The sequence below is a fragment of the Labrus bergylta genome, chromosome 18 (assembly GCF_963930695.1).
Source record: "Labrus bergylta chromosome 18, fLabBer1.1, whole genome shotgun sequence".
NCBI classification, from domain to species: domain Eukaryota; kingdom Metazoa; phylum Chordata; class Actinopteri; order Labriformes; family Labridae; genus Labrus; species Labrus bergylta.
Window position 1 is genome coordinate 20,869,792 of NC_089212.1, and position 20,869 is coordinate 20,890,660.

General features: G+C 42.3%; 1 protein-coding gene across 4 annotated transcripts in view; it reads right to left on the reverse strand.

The window, feature by feature from the left end:
• Window positions 1–20,869, reverse strand: part of fermt2 (FERM domain containing kindlin 2) — a 39,974-nt gene that overhangs the window by 10,879 nt on the left and 8,226 nt on the right. For 2 of the 4 annotated variants that reach the window (XM_065966048.1, XM_020638701.3), the window contains exons 3-8: window positions 13,386–13,619; window positions 6,048–6,176; window positions 3,483–3,515; window positions 1,571–1,796; window positions 1,322–1,424; window positions 809–916 (exon numbers count right to left, since the gene is read on the reverse strand). In XM_065966048.1, the coding sequence (XP_065822120.1) occupies window positions 809–916; window positions 1,322–1,424; window positions 1,571–1,796; window positions 3,483–3,515; window positions 6,048–6,176; window positions 13,386–13,619 (833 nt within the window). The remainder of the gene's footprint in view (window positions 1–808; window positions 917–1,321; window positions 1,425–1,570; window positions 1,797–3,482; window positions 3,516–6,047; window positions 6,177–13,385; window positions 13,620–20,869) is intronic. The other 2 variants (XM_065966049.1, XM_020638703.3) reach the window with 1 other exon arrangement.

Consider the following 20,869-nt stretch of genomic DNA (forward strand, 5'->3'; position numbering starts at 1 on the left):
GTCCAGGCAGAGGTACTGGGGTCCTGTGGCCCCAAGACACTCTATAATTACCCCCGGGGTGAGGACAGGGTGGCGTCCTCAGGTCTTGGCACTCACGGTTTATGAGGGTCAGAAATAGAAGGGGCACCACCCGCAAACTACAGGGGGCGACCTGAGGGGAGTAAAGGGGTTTACGCATGTACATCACTTCCCCTACTCCTTTTATCTCATCCTTTGATCTCCCATTTAACTTGTGTTGCTCTATTACATAAGAATTATTTGATATGGCAAAAAAAAAAAAAAACATGATTCCTTGATTGTTCACAGAATTCAATGTTTGAAAACTACAACTCTCCACGTCATTATACACCAACAACATAGGATTCAATTTAAGAGAGGATAAACTTGATTTCACCAAATCTAGTTAAACTTTCAATATGTTTAAATTAATTTATAAAAGGTATTTTGTTCAAAAGCCAAATGACTCATTCTATCGATGATGATGAGTCACTACTTAAAGGAATTGATGGATATTGAAGTATAATAAGAAGCCCAGGGGGAATATATGTGATAATAACCTCATTAACTTATGCTGCATCCGTGTACAATAGTCAGGTTTTAGTATGCATGCTGCAGCAGAACTGGCGGCCATGTGGCTGAGCTCTGGGCTCGAAGCCCATCCAATTCATTAGCCTGTGGTTTAGAAGGCAAAGTGCCCAGTGCCCAATGAAAAGAGGACTGCAGGTCTTCCAGCTATTCCCCAGCAAAACAATGCTGGAGCAGGAAAAATGAGAGCAGACACACACACAAACACACACAGTCTCTTTACCTGCAGGGCAGCAAACATCATCATTTCCTCTTCTGTGCACTCAATTTCCTCCAGCAGGATGGCCCACTTGGACTGTTCATAGAGCTGGTTCACTCGGATGGCATCGTACTGTGGAGAGGTTTGTCTCAGAGGTTAACACGCAAACACACTCTGATACACTAATATGGGCCAGGCCCTTGTTGTTTGCTGTTCATGGAACATTCTCTTCTCAGAGGATCGCTGCACATATTCACAATGTTTTAATCTAAATTGATGGTCATCCTCTAGGAGCGCTCCCTACAGGCTAAAATCTCTCAAACGAATAAGAAACTGTCCCAAACGTCACTCTAACTAACCCACCTGTTTAATAATCTGTTCTGGTTGTGCTCAATCAGGAGATTTAGTTAGGATCACTATTATGCAACATGATGCAGATTAAATGGTAAATTTCCTTCTTGCACACCATAAGCCAAACAAAGTCTTCAGAGCATTTATTTCAAAGAAAAACGGTTGTGCATTGTCCGTGGGATGTACCTTAGGGTTCAGGTCAAAGAAACTGTGGTATTTAAACCTCAGTAGCAGCACCTCGTTCTCCTTCACATCCTGCTCCATCAGAGACCTGGACGAATCCAACCACCTGTACAGAGAGAGAGAAAATACTGTTTAATGATGACAATCTCTCTGCGGATTCGTACATATGTTTTAAATATGCTGCAAATAAACCACCCAGTGAAGTATGTCTGACTATGAGCAATTTTAACAACTAAACAAAGTGCATCTCACCCCTGGTTGATTTTGGCTTTGTCCAGTAGGGACTGGGGCTTGTAGAGTTTGACCAGGATGTCAGGTGAGGAGATTGGCTGACTGACAGCAAGGATGCTGGGGTTTCCCTCGGAAAGGGGGCTATCCCCGAACCAGGCAGTGGTTGGTGACAGTGGGCTGCCATCTCTGGAGTCATAGGTGGGGGTCATAGTCTTACTGTACAAGCCTGGACTGGAGTAGATGCTCCCTGCAAACACACAATCATCAGTTAGTCCCTTTTAATGCACTGAAGTCCAGAGAGGAAAGTTCTACTCATTAAAAGGAATAATATTACTGCACATACACCAAGTTTTTAAAATCATCGTTATCTCACACTTCAAAGTAAAGAAGTGCACATTCACTAATACTGTACATTGTCAATATAGCAGCAGTGAAAAAACCAGTGAACACTTTTCAGAAAGCACGCACACACACACACACACACACACACACACACCTAGCTGGGCCAGCAAGCGGTCAACAACACCATGTGACTACTAGCCCACGCTTTGCACATGAGTGGCTTCAACAATGTTTTCCTGCTGAACGGCGGGATTGATGTGGATCAGCATGCAGATGTTGCAGAACATGATCAGGGGTTCACCTACTTACTCACAGTCAAAAAAACTGCAGGAATGCACTGCACACAGCAAACTACTGCACAAAACGCCACAGAGAGGAGTGGGGGAGATCAATGAAACTTGTAAGGTTTGAAAAAAAAAAAATCCAACGTATTGTTTTTGAATCTTCAACAAATAAAGGGTCGAAATAATTTAATAATAAAAAAAAAACTGTATATTTTGCTTTAGTTTTTAATTAGTCTAATGTTTGTCTACAAAAATAAGCAAGCCACAAAACTTAATCTGTATGACTTCCTGTTGGCTAGCCTTGTGGGAGTATTCCCTCCCTCCCTCTGTGAGACGCAGGTCAAGAAGCAACACTGGCTAAACCACTCAATCCCTTCTGAAATCAGGAAGTAGGTTTGGTTTGTGTTTGTGAGTGTGCACGTGTGTGTTTGTGTTTGCGAGCTGAGGTCATGAGAACAGGGTGCTGGCTGTGACCACCCATCCCCTTATGTGGGGGAGGGTGTTTTTCAGTGGTTCTTTCAAGGTTTTTTCCCCAAATGCCGAGTTCATCGGGTCAAGGAGAGTACTCCCATCTCCCATAGGGTCTCCTGAGGAATCCCAAATATCCAGAGATGCGAAGAAGGTGGAAGCTGGCAGCCCATTACAAACACAACAAGGCCTCCTCCATCCTGTTTACTGACTCTCAAATACAGGCGAAAAAAAGCTTAAAGAATGTTAACATGACTTGACTCTCTAATGCTCCCACACACTGGGGATTCATAGAGGCTTAGATGGATGAGCTGGACCACCATGAGCTGCGAGGACTAGGAGTAAAACATGACAGGGTTGTCAATAAATTAAAGTGCCTCTCGATGTTTTGATTTGTTAAACACAAAAACTCCGGGAGGGCTGTTTTTTGTGGCATGTGTAACGAGCAAAAGCTAATCTTTTTTTATTTATTTATTTTTTTAAGTGAGAGCTATAAAATTCAAATTACAATTCAAAACCATCTCAGAAACTTCCAAAAAAAAAAGTTTAAAAAAATCTGTTAGCAGGCGCAGTAAGCAGGCCTGGAGTAGCTGTAAGAAAAAATGCATTTGAGCTAATTTAATGAGAGGCAAAGCTTTTGTCATGTGACCCTCCTTGAATCAGCTGACTTCTCTTTGCAGGAGCAGTCAGGTGACTCGACTGCTTGTCCCAAAGGTTATGTGAACTCAACACTCCAGCTGTGGTTTGGGGGGGGAAGGCGGAGGCTTGGGAGGAAGGGGAAGGCGAGAGTGAGGAAGCAGTGCTGAAGAGTAAAGGACAGAGGAAGAGGGAAAACTTACCTTTGACAGGTCCGATGTATATTATCTCAGAGGCTAGGATGAAAAGAGAACGAGTGAGAAAGAGGGAAAGACAGGAAAGGATGGTGGCAGGAAGACGTGAAATGGGAACAAACAAGTGGACAGATTTAAGACACTGAAAAACTCTGCAAGGACAGGCGGAAACAAAGAGAGAGAAAAAAAAGTAGAGAAATACAAGAATAGGTATCATAGTTGGGTTTCCAGGGGCAATGCCAACGTCTGGCCTCAGAGCGGATGACTCAGTTCACCCTCTTCATAGAGCGAGATCACCCTGAATGACTACCAATGCCTCTGTCGTTTCCATCCACACGTTCATAGCTATATCCAACATGGCATGACTGATTGAAAACACAGGCGAGGCGTTGGTCAAAGTGACCCAGCCCTGCATGTAGACACGACAGCACAAATAGAAAGTAGTGGCTGCCTGAGGGATGTCATTCTCCACGCTGACAGGGGAGATAATTAGATACAACAAGGGACCATCAAGATGTGGTGGGCAGAGAGGGACTGGGTGGACTGGCATCAAGGCCAACATGGCTCTCAGTCTGAGTCATGGCAACAGAGACGAATTAGCTATTTGCTTTTTAAAAGAAATTGACCAATCAGCGTGGGCACTTAACATGAGTGTGCAGACAGACATGGTGCATAGTTTCCTAAATGGTACATCCTAGGGGAGAGGTTGAGGTTTGAGTAAAGGATTGCCCGTCTTTAAGTAGAAATAATGGCTTGTGTACTATCTATAGCTTACTGTAAGTGCTCACCACCCATGAGGTCAGTATGAACTCTAACGGGCAGTAAACGTTCTCTGCAGTATTTGTTCCTCCCTGCTATCCAAAGAATATTTTTTTATTGTTTGACATGTGGTGCCAACAATACTCATTAGATAACTAGGCAAAAGTAAAATACTCCATGGTTACTAGGATACATTAGTGAGGAAATTGTGATGATATAGACTTATGCGGATTATATTTTACTTGTCCAACCAACTATTGAAAGCCCTAAACTTGATATGCCTACTCTTTAAGGTGACAAGAAAATCTAATGATTTCCATTCATTTCACCAATTTATTTGCTTTAAAAAAATGATTGGATGATTATCAAACTGGTTGCAGATTAATATTCTGTTGATCTACTCAATGCAGGTTAAATATCATAACAGCATTTCTGATTGAACTTTCTTCGCTCACTAAAGTCAGACCATGGTGAGCTTCAGAGAGCCCTCCCTTTCGTTCATTCCCACTCTGGCTTGGAGCGTACTGAAGCATCTTAGCTGCACAGGAGAAAGGTTCTGATTGCATCGCTGCCCCTCCGCGAAACCTTGTGATTCCAATCAGGAGACCTAAGATTTGAGGTCTGCCCTTCTCCACAAGGGACAGAATAATGCCTTACTACTAGGCCATGAAATATGCTCCGACTTTAGCATGTGGTCTAAAAGGGAGGACACAGCGAGTGAGTGTGTGTGTGTGTGTGTGTATTTGCACTAGGACACAAACGGCACACACACAGGGAGAGTGGTGACAGTAAACACATTCCTGTTTAAACTCTGTTTCTCTGCACCACCTAATAGGGCGTCTTATTTTGACACATGATGCAACTTTGGGTGTGATCACCATGCGCAGTTTATAGAAATCAGAAGTTGCAATTTTTGCATTCTATATCGCTCATCAACATCATCAGCAGAATACGTTTTTTCTACTTCCAGTCTTTCTTGTGAAAATGTATATAGTTCACGCAGATCATAATTATCTCTCAGCTCTCTGTCTACTCACATGGGAGTGTATAAATGCATGTTGAGTTGAGTCTGAGGAGCCAGAGAACAGAGCAGAGAGGAGGCCACGGCAGAAGAGACTCAAACCACACAAAGAGCCTCATTCACCCTGTCTCCCACTGTTAGCACTTTTGCTAAATGGTAACTCTTGTGACAGCAGCACAGCCTGTTTCGTTCTGCACCTCCCTGCTCACATGGCTGTAACTCTCCCATCACTGACAGCAGGAGGGGAGGGAGGGAGGGAGCAGGGCCTGTATAACTGCAGTCATGTAGCCTGGTTTGGGTTTAAAATGGCAGCGTGACCAACTATGTGTGGAATCTCAACCATTCTTCGACCTCCCTGCCAAGGAGTAGGGAGCAGAGGCTGTAGATCCCATGCAGGCCTCAAATCCAAACATTCATATTTGGTCACTAGAGGCAGGGTGCAACAGTCTGGACTTATCTTAGTGGTTTTGAAAAGAATAGAAGATGTGAAACAGCGGCAAGTGAAACCTGCTATTCAACCTGCTGCTTGAGGGACACCAGATGTTTACTCTTCACAATGATGTACAAAGATAGAACCCCATGCTATGTAATTACTTCAAAGTACAACTTGAAACTAAAGGACTGCATACACAGACTTCAGTTAAAGCCAATTATCTTTAGATTCAGTTTAACACATTAAATGTAACATTGAAACGTGTTGCTACTTTTTGCTAAGAGTATGTATTCGATTAATTTCGCTGTTGTGAGCCACAGGTTCTTTTATCTCCATGAAACAGTTTCCTTCCTCAGCTCACCTGATCCAGGGGTTAACAGCGGACCCTCCAGCTCCAGATCGTCCTCCTCTGCCTCCTCCAACTTCTTCTTCTTCTTCTTGGGATCACGGGGCTTGCGCAGTAGAGAGAGCTCCTCTGGGTGGCGGATATCTAAAAGGAGAGAGCAAGAAAGTTCCTTTAATGCCATATAAACATAACCTGGCCTCACACGAGTCGCTTAGTCACCAAAAAACATCCAAGTCATTTGTGTTGTTCCAACTACAGGCTTCAAATAAACCACATCACCTCTCATTAGGCACACAGACAATGTGAAAAACCAGTAATATAATGTGTTTACAGCAACATTAAGCCAACCTTAATTAAAACAAGGTTAGGACAATAAAGGAAGGCAAAAAGGCTGAGTAGATGGACAAGAATTGTAGACAGCTGTGTGCAAGAGGGGTGGAAAATTGCAAATCCCTTTTCTCAGGGCCCTAGCAAATCTTGCTTTAACTGTAATCCCCGACTGAGACAGGGCAGACACAACCTCCATCTCCATCTCACCCTCCTTTCTCTCACTTTTCCTCTTACACACATAAACACATTCAGTTTTATAAGCACAGGTTTCACAAAACACCTCAAATTCAACCTTTAAGTTCCGACCATACAGATAATCGTTAAAATAACTGCATCTTCACTATGTTAGAGAAATGTGCAGGGTCCCCATCAGACAGCCAGGACACCACACTGAGTATAATGTGTAAAACAGATCAGCCCTCTCCTTTTTTTTTCTTCCCTTGTTCCCTTGGACTTGGAGGCCAGGGAACCATCACTCAGCAGCAGCAGCAGCAGTAATGTTTTAAGATTAGCTCAGGATGCTTCTGATGTAGTCGAGACATGCATGGCCCAGAGTTTGCAAGGATGAGAATAAATGGTGGGGGTCAAAACTTAAGCACATCTGGATCCTCAGTTGGATGTAGATTTTTCAACCTTTCACTATAATTAAGTAAGGAGCTTCATCTAGTTGTTTCCACTGCTGTTGAAGGATTAGTTTTTCTCACATCCACTGATATAAATCTCTCTTAACCTAAAGATAAAGGATTGGGAAGGTGTTGCACGCCGATTGAAGAGGTTCCCTAGGGTGTTGAGGAGAGCGCGAGCAAGAACCGGGTGGGAGAGTGAACGTCTTGGCCTGGTGAGAAAGCTTGTTTGGTTTGTGTTACTAAAGCAAAAGCATTCCAGGAGTTTTAAGAACTACCAGATGGGAGCTCACCCTCTCTCTCTCTCTCTCTCTCTCTCTCTCTTTCTTTCTACCTCCCTCCTCCTTCATTCTCGCTCCATTGCAGCGATGAAGCACAATCCCTGTGCCCTTATACAGCCATGTGAGTTGCAGGCGTGCTGCCGAGCCTTAACCCCACTGAGCTGTGCGAGGAGTCAAACACACATAGGGGCGTGTGTATTAAACTGTGTGTATGTGGATGGAACTGACTGTGTTTTTTTGTTGGGCATGTTATTTACTATGGTGTCACATCCAGCATTCATTTAATGATCCTGTTACCAAAACCTAGAACCTACGAAATATTAAATCTTTTCAGCAGCGATATCTAAATAACATGTTAACTACAACCAACAATCATCAATTATTGCCTTTTAATTTTTGCTTCATAAAAAATTGCAACCGTCTGAATACTTTATACTTAAAGGGGCGGCAGCAGCTCGGTTTCTAGGGACTTGAGTTGGGAACCGGAGAGTCGCTGGTTCAAGTCTCTGTGTGGAGCAAAATAGGGAAGTTGGTCTCGTTGCTCTGCCCAGAGTACTGCTGATGTGCCCTTGAGCAAGGCACTGAACCTCAAACAGCTCTGGTGTGCCTGTGTAGCAGCCCCATTCTGACATCCCTCCATTAATGCATGTCCAAAGGTCCTGTTTGTGCATGTGTTTAAGTCCAGGCCTTTGCATGTGAGAAGCATGTCTCTCAATAACAAAGTGTAAAACCAGAATTTCCCCTCTAGGATTATTAAAGTATTTAAGTATTTAAAAAGTAAACAATGGTTTGTTCTGAGACTGATACTGAGTACCTGAAAGGCCTCCAATATAGCCAAAAAGTATTGATTGAAAATTGGCAGGTACGCCAGTCTATGCACTATCAATTACAACTACAAGCATCAAAAATCTACTTAGATCACAGAAAAATCTGTTTTTCTGTTGTTAATAATATTTACATCACAATAATCGTTTCTCTTTCACTGCTCTACTGACCAAAGCCAACACAGCAAACGTGTTATGTAGCAAAAATGGATGCATGATGAGTGCATTGGCAACAAATGCCATCGAATGACTTTGAGTCATTCATAACTAGTCATAATATCAACTTCAATAGTACTGTGGTGTTGTCGCTTTAGCATTTCCATGCCCTGCTAATGTTAGCTCTGCATGTTTCATGATTAGGATGCCTCCAGAGTTCATCTTCCATTTTTATCATATGCAGAGGTCGACTACTCTCTGAGAATGGAAAGTCTTCTCAATTCCATGCAACAGCTGTCAACTAATATCGAGAAGACGACTTTAAATATAGAAATATATATATTTAAACATCTGGTATTTGATTGTTAATCCGTAACAGCTAACATGGAAGTTCAGGCAACAGAATGAAAGAAATAGTACCATAATCTGCATCAAACCATTACTCAATTGGTTAAAAATTATTTCTCTGTAAAATGTTTAGGATCAATAATCAGAGGAGGAACAGACAAGCTCCTGCCAAAGTAAGATTTAAGGCACCTCTTTGAAACAGTTTCGCCTACATGCTTGGAAACCTTACTTGTGGATATTGGGTGGGAGGGGTGAATAAATGGACAGATATGCATTTTTCAACACCCCAATGAAGGGAGTGGAAGTGTGATTGATATTATAGAGATCCCAGTCTGCAGAATTATGAATATATCCAAAATATAGAGATAAAAATGATTATATCGGGCCAAAGGGTAAAATACAGGCCAGCATTTCAGTCTGTTTCTGCTGACATAGTCGTTTGAGTGTTGAATTGTATGTTTATAGTAAGAATTTAAGGATCCTGATCTGGTGGGAAAGCCCACTCCTACGCTCATCGCATACTTGTGGCTGCTGTCAGGAGAAGGAGAAGGAGGAGGAAGCGTGAGTGATGGCTAGACTTGCTCACAAAAGCTTGGTTGATTTCCATTAGCAGAAATGACACCTCAGACAATACAACTCCAATCTTCCATCCTGTAGACTTGTGGCAGTAACCGGGCCTGGAGCCAGAGCTAGAGGGAGAGGGGTTGACTTGGAGCCAGCTGGGCTTCCAAGATCGACTCCTTGGAAGACATGATTCACTGCAGTGAGTAAGGCCAGCCACAGAAGAATCACAAACACCGTCACATTCTAATTTTACAGCACTAAAGTTTACCGTACAAACAGTTTAAGACCCTACAAGGACAAAAAAAATGTAGGACGTGTGATTTCACATTCTGTTTCCCCCCCTGCATACTTCTCAGTGTTGGGCTGCAAGGATGACTGATCAATACTCAGGAGCAATAAATCAAGCTTTACTTCCAGGAAAAACTCAATAAAAACCAGGAGTAGAAGATTACTCACGTTCAGTCTCACTTGGTTTGGAAACTACGAATAAAAATGCATATGCGCTGGATTATTTATGTTTAAAGAATGTATCTAATGACAAGTACTGTAAAGTTAGATTTTGGCATTGTAGTGAGCTGAACAATGCGATTACTCATTACAAGAGGGCCACAAACGCAGCACTTTTTTTGCTCTTACTTTAAGAATTATATTTATAAGAGTGTGTCAGATTCTCTCTTTATCAGTCAGACTGGAGGCTTAAAAAAGGTGCTAAAAAGGATAATAATGCACTTTAACATAAAGGACAGAGCTTTGCTCACACTGCACTCCTCCTGTGTTATGACAACAGGGCCGGCACACTTGGGACAGCCCAGCAGACCACAGGTTGATGGGCGGTAAATCTGCTGGACCGGAACGATGAAGAAACAGTCCCACACAAATCTAAAAAGGTTTCTGGAGGACGAAGCGCTCCACCAAACGCTCCACTGTCTATGAGATTGTCAACATCCTTCTTCGAACTCATCCTCCTTTGCATTTTTCTGTGAGATTTCTCTTACGCCCAGATCGTCCATTTCTGTTATGATTTATTGGAGTAATTTAAAAACATCCACCAATTTTTTGAAAATGAAACTAGACACCTAAAAGTATTGCTGCCTCCTGGGTTTTCCAGAGTATGTTTTTGTTTGTCAGTTTGACCACACAAGGTAGCAAAATAGTTCTTCTTGCTGAAAAAAAAAAAAACCAAAAAAACTCCACAGGGCTTAAGTGGAGCAGCCTGACTCCTGTTACTGAGAAGTGCTTTGCTGAGAGAAGCAGTCTAATTTTTGTCCCACCTCAGGCTTCCAGGTCCACAGTCATGTGTTAGTCAGTAGTGAGGAGTACGTTTTGTCCGCTGGCTTACGGTTAAAAAAGCCTCCTGTCAGCGGGAGGAGGAGGTGTATGTGTGTGTGTTTAAAGTGTTGGAAGTAAATCCAGATTGTCTAGACGGGACAAGCTCATGTTTGACTGTAACTCTCCACTGAGCAAATTAACCTTTAAGAAAGACTTAGGAGCTAGTTCACAGCCATTCACCCCCACCCTCCCTTCCCCCTCCAATACAGACACAACTTTTGACATTTCATTGAGCATTTTAGGGTGTTGGCACCAGAAAACAAGTTGTATAAACTATGTATCATTTAGGTCATCTCTCAAGTAAAGATTGCAAATACTTGTTGGTTACAACTTCTGAAATGTTAAGATTTTACTTCAAATTAAATATATTTGCATCTTTTGAATGAAAAGAAGGCAGATAAATCAATAAGAAAAATTACAATTTGTTGCAGCCGTGCAGAATGTTTTCAGTTTCAGCATCACATACAAGAACTGAGACATTCTTCAGATGTCAAAAAACACACAAACGTATGTGCAAAAAGTTCAAATCTTATCTTGCGACTAAAAATGGAAAATCCCCGGGCATTTACTCAGTACAGGAAGTAGAAGCTGCCAAATGCAATCAGTGGTCAAAACAGGAGTGAAACTGAGAGAATTTTGTGTATCACAGTGCATCAACCTTTTGCTGAGTCCTCTCTGTTCCCAGCCCAGCTGGACTGTGTCTGAGGCAGGACACAGCTGCCATGGACATGGGAGAAATACAGCGGTGATAATTCATTTGATACTTTTAACTTTGAGTGTTATGTTGATTTTCTATACTTCTCCAGTACATGGGTTGTTGCTGTGAGAGTTTAAAGTGGAAAGCAGACAAAAAGGACGTTTGAGGTAGAAATATACTGTTTGTTGATATTTAAGAGACAAAATAGTTACAGTGTAATAAGAAAAAGTCAACAGCAGAGGGGTTAGGGTTAAAACGGCCAAATTCTTCACTGGAGAATTGAGAACTTGTTTTTGGGGCAGGAAATAGCTTCTGTTAAAGCGATTGACCGGACACGCCAGAGGAGAAATACCCTCCAAATGAATTAGTATGAGAAAAAAGCTGGAGCTGGAGACATTAGGGAGTTCAACATTGCAGGAAATAAAAAAAATCTTAGCTGAGTTTCACCTTCAATCTTCCAGTATCTCTGTCTCTCCTTTTCTGTTGTCTGGCACTGAGGCCAGTTGCACAGACCTCTTCTCTTGCTGCTCCTCTGATTCTCAATGCTTATCAAGTCAAAGGGAGTCCGCAGAAAATATGCACAGGAAATTGTAAAAGTCGCCCAGATGATAAAATAATTCAATACTTCCAGGCCAGATCAGCTGAAACTCAGTGAAAAATGGTTGATGCAAAAGTTCTGCTTATTTGTATTCAAAAATGCAGTGATACACAAAAAAAAACAGTAGATCATGTCACACTGAGGGGCCAGATAGAGCTACCGTGCTACATCTTGCATTACCCTTGTACACGCAATGTCAGCCAAAAGCAATTTGTCCTGAAATTGTGCGGAGAGAAAATAGATTTATTACAGAGGCAGCAGACACATTCCTAACAAGGCCTGGCTGAGAGGAGGACTACAGGCCTGCTTATCCGCTGTCCTTCTGACTATGCTATCAAAAGCAGCCTCTAAATATATTTCCACTTGATGATAAGTCGTATTTGTTATTTTTGTTTCACAAAATTGCTCTGCTTACCCTGTAGCCTTCTGAAAAATATAAAATAAAAGCTCCATCGAGAACATAGAGTGCTACCAGAAGAAAGCCAAGAAAAACACAAGAGCTGCCTCTGCAGCCCCTGATTCTCCCCCGTGAACACCGTCCAGTGGGGCTGTCAGGGTACCAGAATTTTAAATCTACTTACGATGCTTACCTACCTAATAACTAGACCATATAAATACCTGTGAAAAAGAGAGACAGCAGGAGCGCTTCTGGTATTCATCAAACTACCAGTGCTTACGGAAAGGTACATTCTAAAAAAAGTGGAGGAAACCTTGAGACTTTGGGTAAAATAAAACTGATTATCTGTTTTTAGAGGTTTTAGTACTTTTTGATAACACTGATCATTAAAATAAGCATTGGAAGATATATAGTCTTTGATACTTTTTGTTTCCACATGTTTTAAAATGATAAGACACAAAGTACTGAAAACTTTGACAACCCTACAGTCCAGTGACAAAGACTCAACAGGTGTCCTACGAGACTGACTGATGAAAGGACTTATATTACTCAGTCACTGTCTCCCGTAGAGTTTGCAGGTTTCAGGACTCTAGGAGGCAGGGGCCAAAGTGCAAGGTCTGTGGCGAGGAAAAGTGGGCGTTAGCTGGTCAGAGGTCACAGGGGTCCACTCTGTGACCTCTTCCACATATATGACAGGACAAGGTGGTGCCAGTGATGGAAGATATTGATAGTGTGTCTGTGTTACACCAAGGGGGGGGCTGTTAAATCTAGATTTCTGGAGATCATATTAATGATAAGATGGTAGGTAAGCATGAGTACAAGATATTTATGAGTAGGATTTCAGCCTTCAGTGTGGGATTGTGTTATAAGCCTGAGCCGGATTGATAATCTCTGTTTACTAAACATTCCTGTGAGACCGATGGAGCCCAGGTTTAAAGACACGAGTCCAGCGTTACAGGTGGACTACCAGTGAGGAGACGTGACTCCAGCCTGCAGAGCTCAGGGAATGTTTAATAAACAACACATTTCGAGGGATCAAAACAAAGTGAGAGGAAGGACATGATTAACTTAGTTTTATGCAGAGCTTTTCCAATCAGTCACACCAACTCTCACGTTCGCTTTCAGACTGTTCTCCACATCTCGGCTGAAAGTATCAATGCCGCTCTGATCTCTCTCTCCTCTAAATGAGTCGATGGTTCCACTTACTGAAAGTCTTGCAGATGTCGGACACAGCCTTGAAGACGCGGTCCGAGAAGTTGACCTTGACCTTCATGTGCTTCATGTTGGGCAGCTGGAGGCGCAGGAGCTTGTGCTGCGGCGTGAAAAGCAGCCTGGCGTCGGCTTGGATGCCGTACTTGTCCAACGTCCAGTGGGTTTTTAACAGCCATGTCTTCTTCTTCTCCCACCACAAAGCATGGTCCGACCAGTCCTTCTTTACATCTATAGAGGGGGAGGAGAGAGTAGAGGATGAGCTTTAGATACGCTGCAAATACTGTAAAAGAAACACAGAAAATATTGAATGTTGTACCTTTTTTGATTGTATTCTCTGCTAACTAATTTGAAATATTGATCAACTAACAGCAGAGTGAAAATATTGTTTGCAAAATAACTTGTGTAACTCGAGCGCTCAGTCTCTTCCATCTCACTGTACTGACCTGAGCTCACCCAATATGTCCCTCCAGGGCAGAGGGTCACGTTTGAGGTGAGGGAGGGGGGGGCACAGAAAGTGTTTGCACTGGGGCGGTGAAGTCAAAAGTGAGGAGGGAGGAGACGGCCGAGTGTGTGAAAGACGTGGCTGTTTGTGTGACAGTGCGGGGATATCAGGTTCGTGCCTCCCTCTTTGTTCCCAAGTCAAACTGTTATCCCTCTAAAGCACACACAAGCCACCTAAAACCCCACCTGGCTCCAAGGCTTTCACTCAACGGGGGCCCAGCACAATAGGGACCAACCTGAGGATTCATGGTGTTTGTGTCTGACTTCAAGGGGAAGGTGAAAACCGCAGGGATTTAATGGAACTCAAAGCAGCTGTTTTTGTAGATCCCTGCTCTAGTTTCTATACGAGCAGCCCACGAGGATGGTGCTGAAGCTGCTAATCACTTCAAAGTGTAACATAAAGGGAAGGGGCAACATACAGCACACTAAAAGAGAGCGTCAACATTTCTTTGCATCCATTTCTTAACTATGTATCACATCTAGAACACAGTCACTTCATACTTATCTCTATGTAGCAGGTAGAAATAAACAGCAGGTCAACTAGTTAAAGCACTTGTGTCTCTGCCCTTTTAAAAGTGTTAAAAATATAACTTCTTGTTGTGCTTTTATACCCCAAACAATACATAACATTTTATGTTTTCATTAAGTGCTCATCATGTGTAATGGCCTTAGCAGTCTTTGCTGCTTGAGATAAGAGTTATGTGGTCCATAGTTTTAAGCCCATTATACTTTCAGATGTCGTCGTCCCCCCCACCCCCAAGCAGTGATGTCATTACACCGGCATTAGTCCAGGAAGGCACTTCCCAAAGCAGTGTCTCATTTCCTCCACCCACACACACACACACCATCATCGCTTCTCCAGCCTATGCTCTGTCTCACTCTTCGTCTCTCTCTCCTCTCAGAGTCAGTGAGTCCAGACACGGCCCGAAAAGTCTGCTAAGTCATCCCTGAAGAAACGTCAGTCGATCTGAACTGGTTCAATGTATTTACTGTTGTGTCTGCGAAAAGGTCACGAGGCATATGCCCAGATAAAAACATCGCTTTGTCATGCATTGCAGCATCATGACCAAAGCATAAAGATAGCAAACTGCTGAGAACAGTCAGCTATTTACAATGATAGTATAAATATGTGTGTGTGATAAAGCCTTTCCTAACGATAAGGAAAAACACTACAAATAGGAAATCTGTTGTACTTCAGCGACATGCATACCAAAAACATGTTTCATCATAACAAAACACCGACATGCACATTGCTCCTGCTCATTCTGATTATGGTAACAATGGTAGAAGGAAGGTTGTCTATCCTAGAGTTTCCCTGCACTAACATCCTCCTTCTGTCAAGCAGCTCGGTGCCATGGTAACCGAAACCTTGAGTGGCCTTCTGCTTCCATGTGCTGCTTTTGTTTCCCCCTGACCTTAACTTTACACAGGGGCACCCGTTTGCATTGTTGACGCTCTCCCGCTGATCTCAGTCGAAAAGCTGAATGATCGGGATTAGTGGGTGAGTAGGTGAAACAACGGATTGGGCGTCTTAGAAGAACCAGGAAACAGGACTGCTGTGATGTGAGTAAAGCAAACTGGAATGAGGAAGAGATTACACTGGTGATTAAAGATCGGGAGGAACGAAGAGGGGCTACCAGCATCCCAATGTGAAGGCCTGGGACTGTGTGAATTGATTTGGGGTTGGTGGGGGAGGGGGGGGTGTTTGTCAAGCTGTTTGGTTTTATACTGTTTACTCCAGGGGGAAACACTTGGTACTTGAGAGAAAACATTCCAGGCTTTCTTTCTGAGACCCTCTGTGAGTTTCTCTAGCAGCATGGGGTCTAGCTGTCATCGCTCCACTTTGGATGCCTCAGCTGTGCAGGACACAACTTCATAGCTAATTTCAGAGAAACGTCTCCGTTAAGTACACTGCAGTTATTAACAGCAGTAAAAACGAGAGGGAGCAAGGAGAGAGGAAAATTGAAAATAGACCTGGATGTATTTTCACAACTTCATACACAGTTTTTCCTCTTAAAACCTTGTAATTTCTAATGCCTGGGAGAAATGCAGAAGGACTAGCATTAAGGTTTGGCTCTTAGGTCTTCACCTCAGACCACAAGCTATAGAAATGTCCTCATACTCAGCATGCATGACCACTATACAGTCTGAATGTATGTCTTGGCTGCACAACTTGCTCTCAATGGCCCCTGCACCACTGTTTTCTTGTTACCGCCCAGCGTCAAAAAAACTAAATGGACGTAGTCTTTCCTTATGCCTCCTTTTGTCATTACGCAGTGGTTCGATGTGTTGTGATTGGATGAGGGGCAGCTCGGGTAGGCGTCCATTGGGTTCTTTCAGCAACAAGGTGGTAACTCAATCTGGAGAGAGGGAGGGAGAAGGGGCCAATGGCATCTCCAAGCTAAAAATACAGCCTGCCAAGCCTGACGTAATGCAGCAGCCAGAGGAGCGAGGGCCTAAGTAATTGGGTGCATTAAATGTGGACCCACAGCCCCGCAGTAGAGTAATATATGTGTGTGAGTGTGTAAGTGTGTGTGTGTGTGTGTATGTGTGTGTGTATGCACACAAGGAGGGCTTGAAAGACAAGGGGAGGGGAAACTGAATGGGAAAACCATGTTTTATGACCTCTGCAGGATGTGAAAGATGATACAGAGATGGTGTGTGTGCACACTGGTTCAGGGATTTGTAGAAGGCAGGGTGTTCTTATCCATCCATTAACTACATTAGTTTGATGTTTGTGCGTGTGTGTGCTTTAACAAGCTAAATTAATCCATAAATTCTGTCAAACAGAATTATTTTAGTACACCACCGTCACCTGACGGCTCTCCACCAAGACCACTTCCTCTGCTTTGTGCACCAGATAAAAAGAATACTGCATTAAAAAAGGCATGGGTTCAAACTTAATTTTCTACAGAGCCTTAAAGCTGAAACTGATATGAATTAAACTGTACTCAAAATGTTGCACAGTCAAGGATGTAAGCACCAAGTTGTAATGGATTTCATTTGAATAATACAGAAAACTAAACTGGACCTCCTACCCTCTCTTTCCATCACTCTTTTCTCTCTCCATCCCTCCGCTCCTAGTCAGAGAATCTTTGGTGTTTACATTAGGAGGTAGCTATGTTTATGGAGTCCTGTCTGTGAGGGGGAAGGGACGGGACGACAGAGGAGACAGTGCATAGAAGTAAAAGGAGAGACGAGGAGGATGAGCAGAGGACAAGGGAGGAGCTCTGACTGAGGACACAAAAAAAGAGACGGAGCGGGCTGGAGGAAGTTGAAAGTCAAAATTAAAGTCTACGAGCCTAAAACACAAAACATAAAAATGATATCTACAACTTCAGCCATACACTACATTAAGAATTTGGACACAAAAAAGGGAGAAGAGATTCGACACACACACACACACACACACACACACACACACACACACACACACACACACACACACACACACACACACACACACACACACACACACACACACACACACACACACACACACACACACACACACACACACACACACACACACACACACACACACACACACACACACACACACACACACACACACACACACACACACACACACACACACACACACACTATAAAATACATACATACAGTAGCCAAGGGAATAATATGTATTGAGCCATTTTCCATGTTTTCTTCATTGCTGAACAACATAATTCATTGTGACTTTGGTGGTTCTGTTAAAAAAAAAAAACATTTCAATAAAAACACATGGAAAGGATAATGTGGAATTAAGATTAATTAAGCACAGTACATACTGACTGAAGAGTTTAAACAGCAACAAATCCCAACAAATTTGTTTTGATTTTTGTCTCTTAAATGATAAATGTCTGTCCTTTGACTCAAAAAGTAACTGTTGCGTCTTGCTGCTCAAGATGTGACAGGGGGGGCCATGCTGTTGGATGTACACAGAAAGGCTCCTATTCAGTTTAACCCGCAAAGCAACAGTCAGCTGAAAGCGAAATCCAGGCTCATCTCTAGCGTCATTGTAGGAGGTGATTTAAGAGCGGACGCACTTAAAGGCTTTTCTCTGAAAATGTATTTCATAGTCTCCGGGAGCCAGGCTTTGAGCGAACAGTAGAAACCAAGGCCATGCAGTGCAAGGCTTTGTCATTTGGGCCATCATCTGATAAAAACATTATAGCTGGGTGAGGCTGGTCACGCTGTTTCCTTGGTGACGCGTGGCAGACGCCGCAGGGGCAGTGGTGCGAGGCGACAACTTGTTTTCATACACAACAAAGAAAGCTGCAGGTTTGTCGGTCTTAATACCTTTCACACACAGTAACGTCGTTTCTCCCCCTCTACAACATGAAAGACTGTCTCTATATTTGTCATCAGTAGCAGGTTGAAGGCCGATATCGACAAACAAAGATACAGGAAGCAACTGTTCTGCGCCATCCTTAAATTAGATCTACTGTAAATGGCCTTTAGACACTCCCTTTGCGTGTGTAGTCAGGCTAGATAGCATTAACATCAGATACTTAAAAAGCCTGAGAGAGACAGGTGATGACAATATCTGCATGGTAGACATGAGATAGTGACTCAGAAATGTTCACAGTGAAAGACTGACGTGATACAGCAAATCCATCAAACCTGGTGCTTTTTTTGGAAGACAATGCAAGCAGCATCACGGAGCTCTTATCTTTTATTTCAGTAGCAGAAGAGGCAGCAAGAAGACAGATAAGCTTGTGACATATTATTAAAAGATTAGCCTACATGAAAAAGTCTTAGTTAAAAATGTATCTGTTGTTCTATCTGGTACGTAATACTGGAGACATCACTTTGCTGAACTCTGACACCTGTAAAGTTTAAATAATTGATTTATATTTTGATCACTTCTAGCTGCCTTGCTTGGGCATTTACTTTACTTTTAAGCAGCAGCTACTCTCCTCTAATGTCAAGACCAGGGTGGAAAGCTCAAATAATGTCATACTGTACTGTGTTGCAGGAATGAAAAAGATGTACATGTAAAGAATGCGACAAATTGTTATAATGGTATCATTATGTATTGTCTCTCTGAGTCACAAAAACTAACCTCCAAATTCCACCAATTTATTTCTAACATTACTGTTTGCAAGATACTTAACTTGTTCCTATTGTAGCTTGTAACTCTATCAAATTATATCTGTATGTAGGAAGTGTTTGAACTTTAATATCACTGCTGTCTTAAGAAATATGTTGTTTTAAATTGGAAAATGTTTGGGCGTCCCTCTAGATTTTCTTGATGCTAATCGATCCAGAATTTTTCCAAGAGTTTTCCCTTAGCAACTGAAATTGAGTAAGGTTAGCTGAGCTTACAACAGTCAGTTATACAATACATCTGCCTTTCTTCCTGCCAATAATCAATCCAACAGGCCATTTATAAAAAGGCATTAAATGTGCAGTACAAAGCCTTTTTTTCTGCTGGCAGCCATTGCCTGAACACTTTTAAGCAGCCAAAGTTACCTGACAAAGCGTTTAGACAAAGGGACTCTTAATGCTGCCATTAAAGCTTTTTAGGCTGCAGATATAAGAGACAAAGGTTCATTAAGGTTGTGCCCTGTGTCAGTGATACACAACTCACTTAAGAGAGAGATCCATTAAGGTCATGGCTGGCCTAAAAGGAGTCCAGGGACTCTGACAGATATTGATCCAAGTCAGTGGCGCACTGGCACTACTTATTCTCCACATGCACACAAAGACAGAGTCGAGGTAAGTGAGTTTTTTTAAGAGAAGAAGTTGCTGTCTTATCACCCATCTATAGCCCAGAGAATAAAGGACACGCTCAGTTTATGCTTATAGGTATTTCACAAGTTTCTCAGACTCAGACATTCCCTTTGAGTTCACTCATCATTGAAGCTTTAGTGCATCGCATTACCAAAAACTTAGGTCCACAGAATACGTGTTGAGGCCAAACCAGGCTCAGTAAAAGACAAAAAGAACTTTACCTCAGCATGCAGCGAGTCTGAAATCTTAACAGGATATTAAGGAGCATCCTGGCAGCTTGCTACAGCAAGACGAGAGAGCAAACAGTGCTGGCTTGGATGCATTAGAAGAGGCCAGGAGGGCTTTCAGAGGAAACCTCCTTAGAGACGGATAGTTTGTATCCATTTATGTCATTTTCAAAACAAAGCAAAACACTGGGGGTAATCCCGCGCCTCCCTGACACAGCCTGATACAATTAAGAGTTCAGAGACCTGGTGAAATAATGATATTACCAAGAAACTCCAGGAGTCAGATCAATGGAGCAGATAGGCTATAGTCATCTGTGTTTCTATCCACAAGTTCTTCGTGCAAGATCTTCCTTCAGGACTGTGATAAACCACCCAAACGATACATCTGTTGCTCAGAAACATTAAGCTGAATTTCTCTAAAACCCTCTCTAGTATTTCGAGTGACACGTCCGAATGCTAAAGATGCTGCAATAACATTTTTCCTTCTAGATACAAATTTTTGACTTGACTATTGGCTGACCAAGTATCCCTATACCATTCAATTTTCCTGTTCCATTTTTTTTCAGGAGATTAAACATTGTAGTAACAGATCACTGCTTTGACTGGACTAACAATATGCACTACTGTATTTAATACAGTATCAGAGGCATACACTGATTCTTTAAGTGAAGACTTGAGGCACCTTAGGAGCAAAGGCTTTCAGGTTAAATAGTCAAATCCTCTTTTAAGATTCATTTTACGGGGCTTTTTTTTATGCCTTTATGAATAACTGCTAGGCTACCTGAACCTCAATATGCAATATTCAAATCTATAGTGGCGCTGTTCCGATTACTTGATGTATAAACTAATAAATGAACAGACTACACTGATAATTTAAAAAACATTTAAGTAAAAATACACTAAGTGGAAAATATTCAACTATGAAAATCAAGACATTATTCAGACATACATGCGTCTATTGTTGACAAAATAAAAAGTACTTGTAAGGGATAAAAGTGAAGGCATTGATTT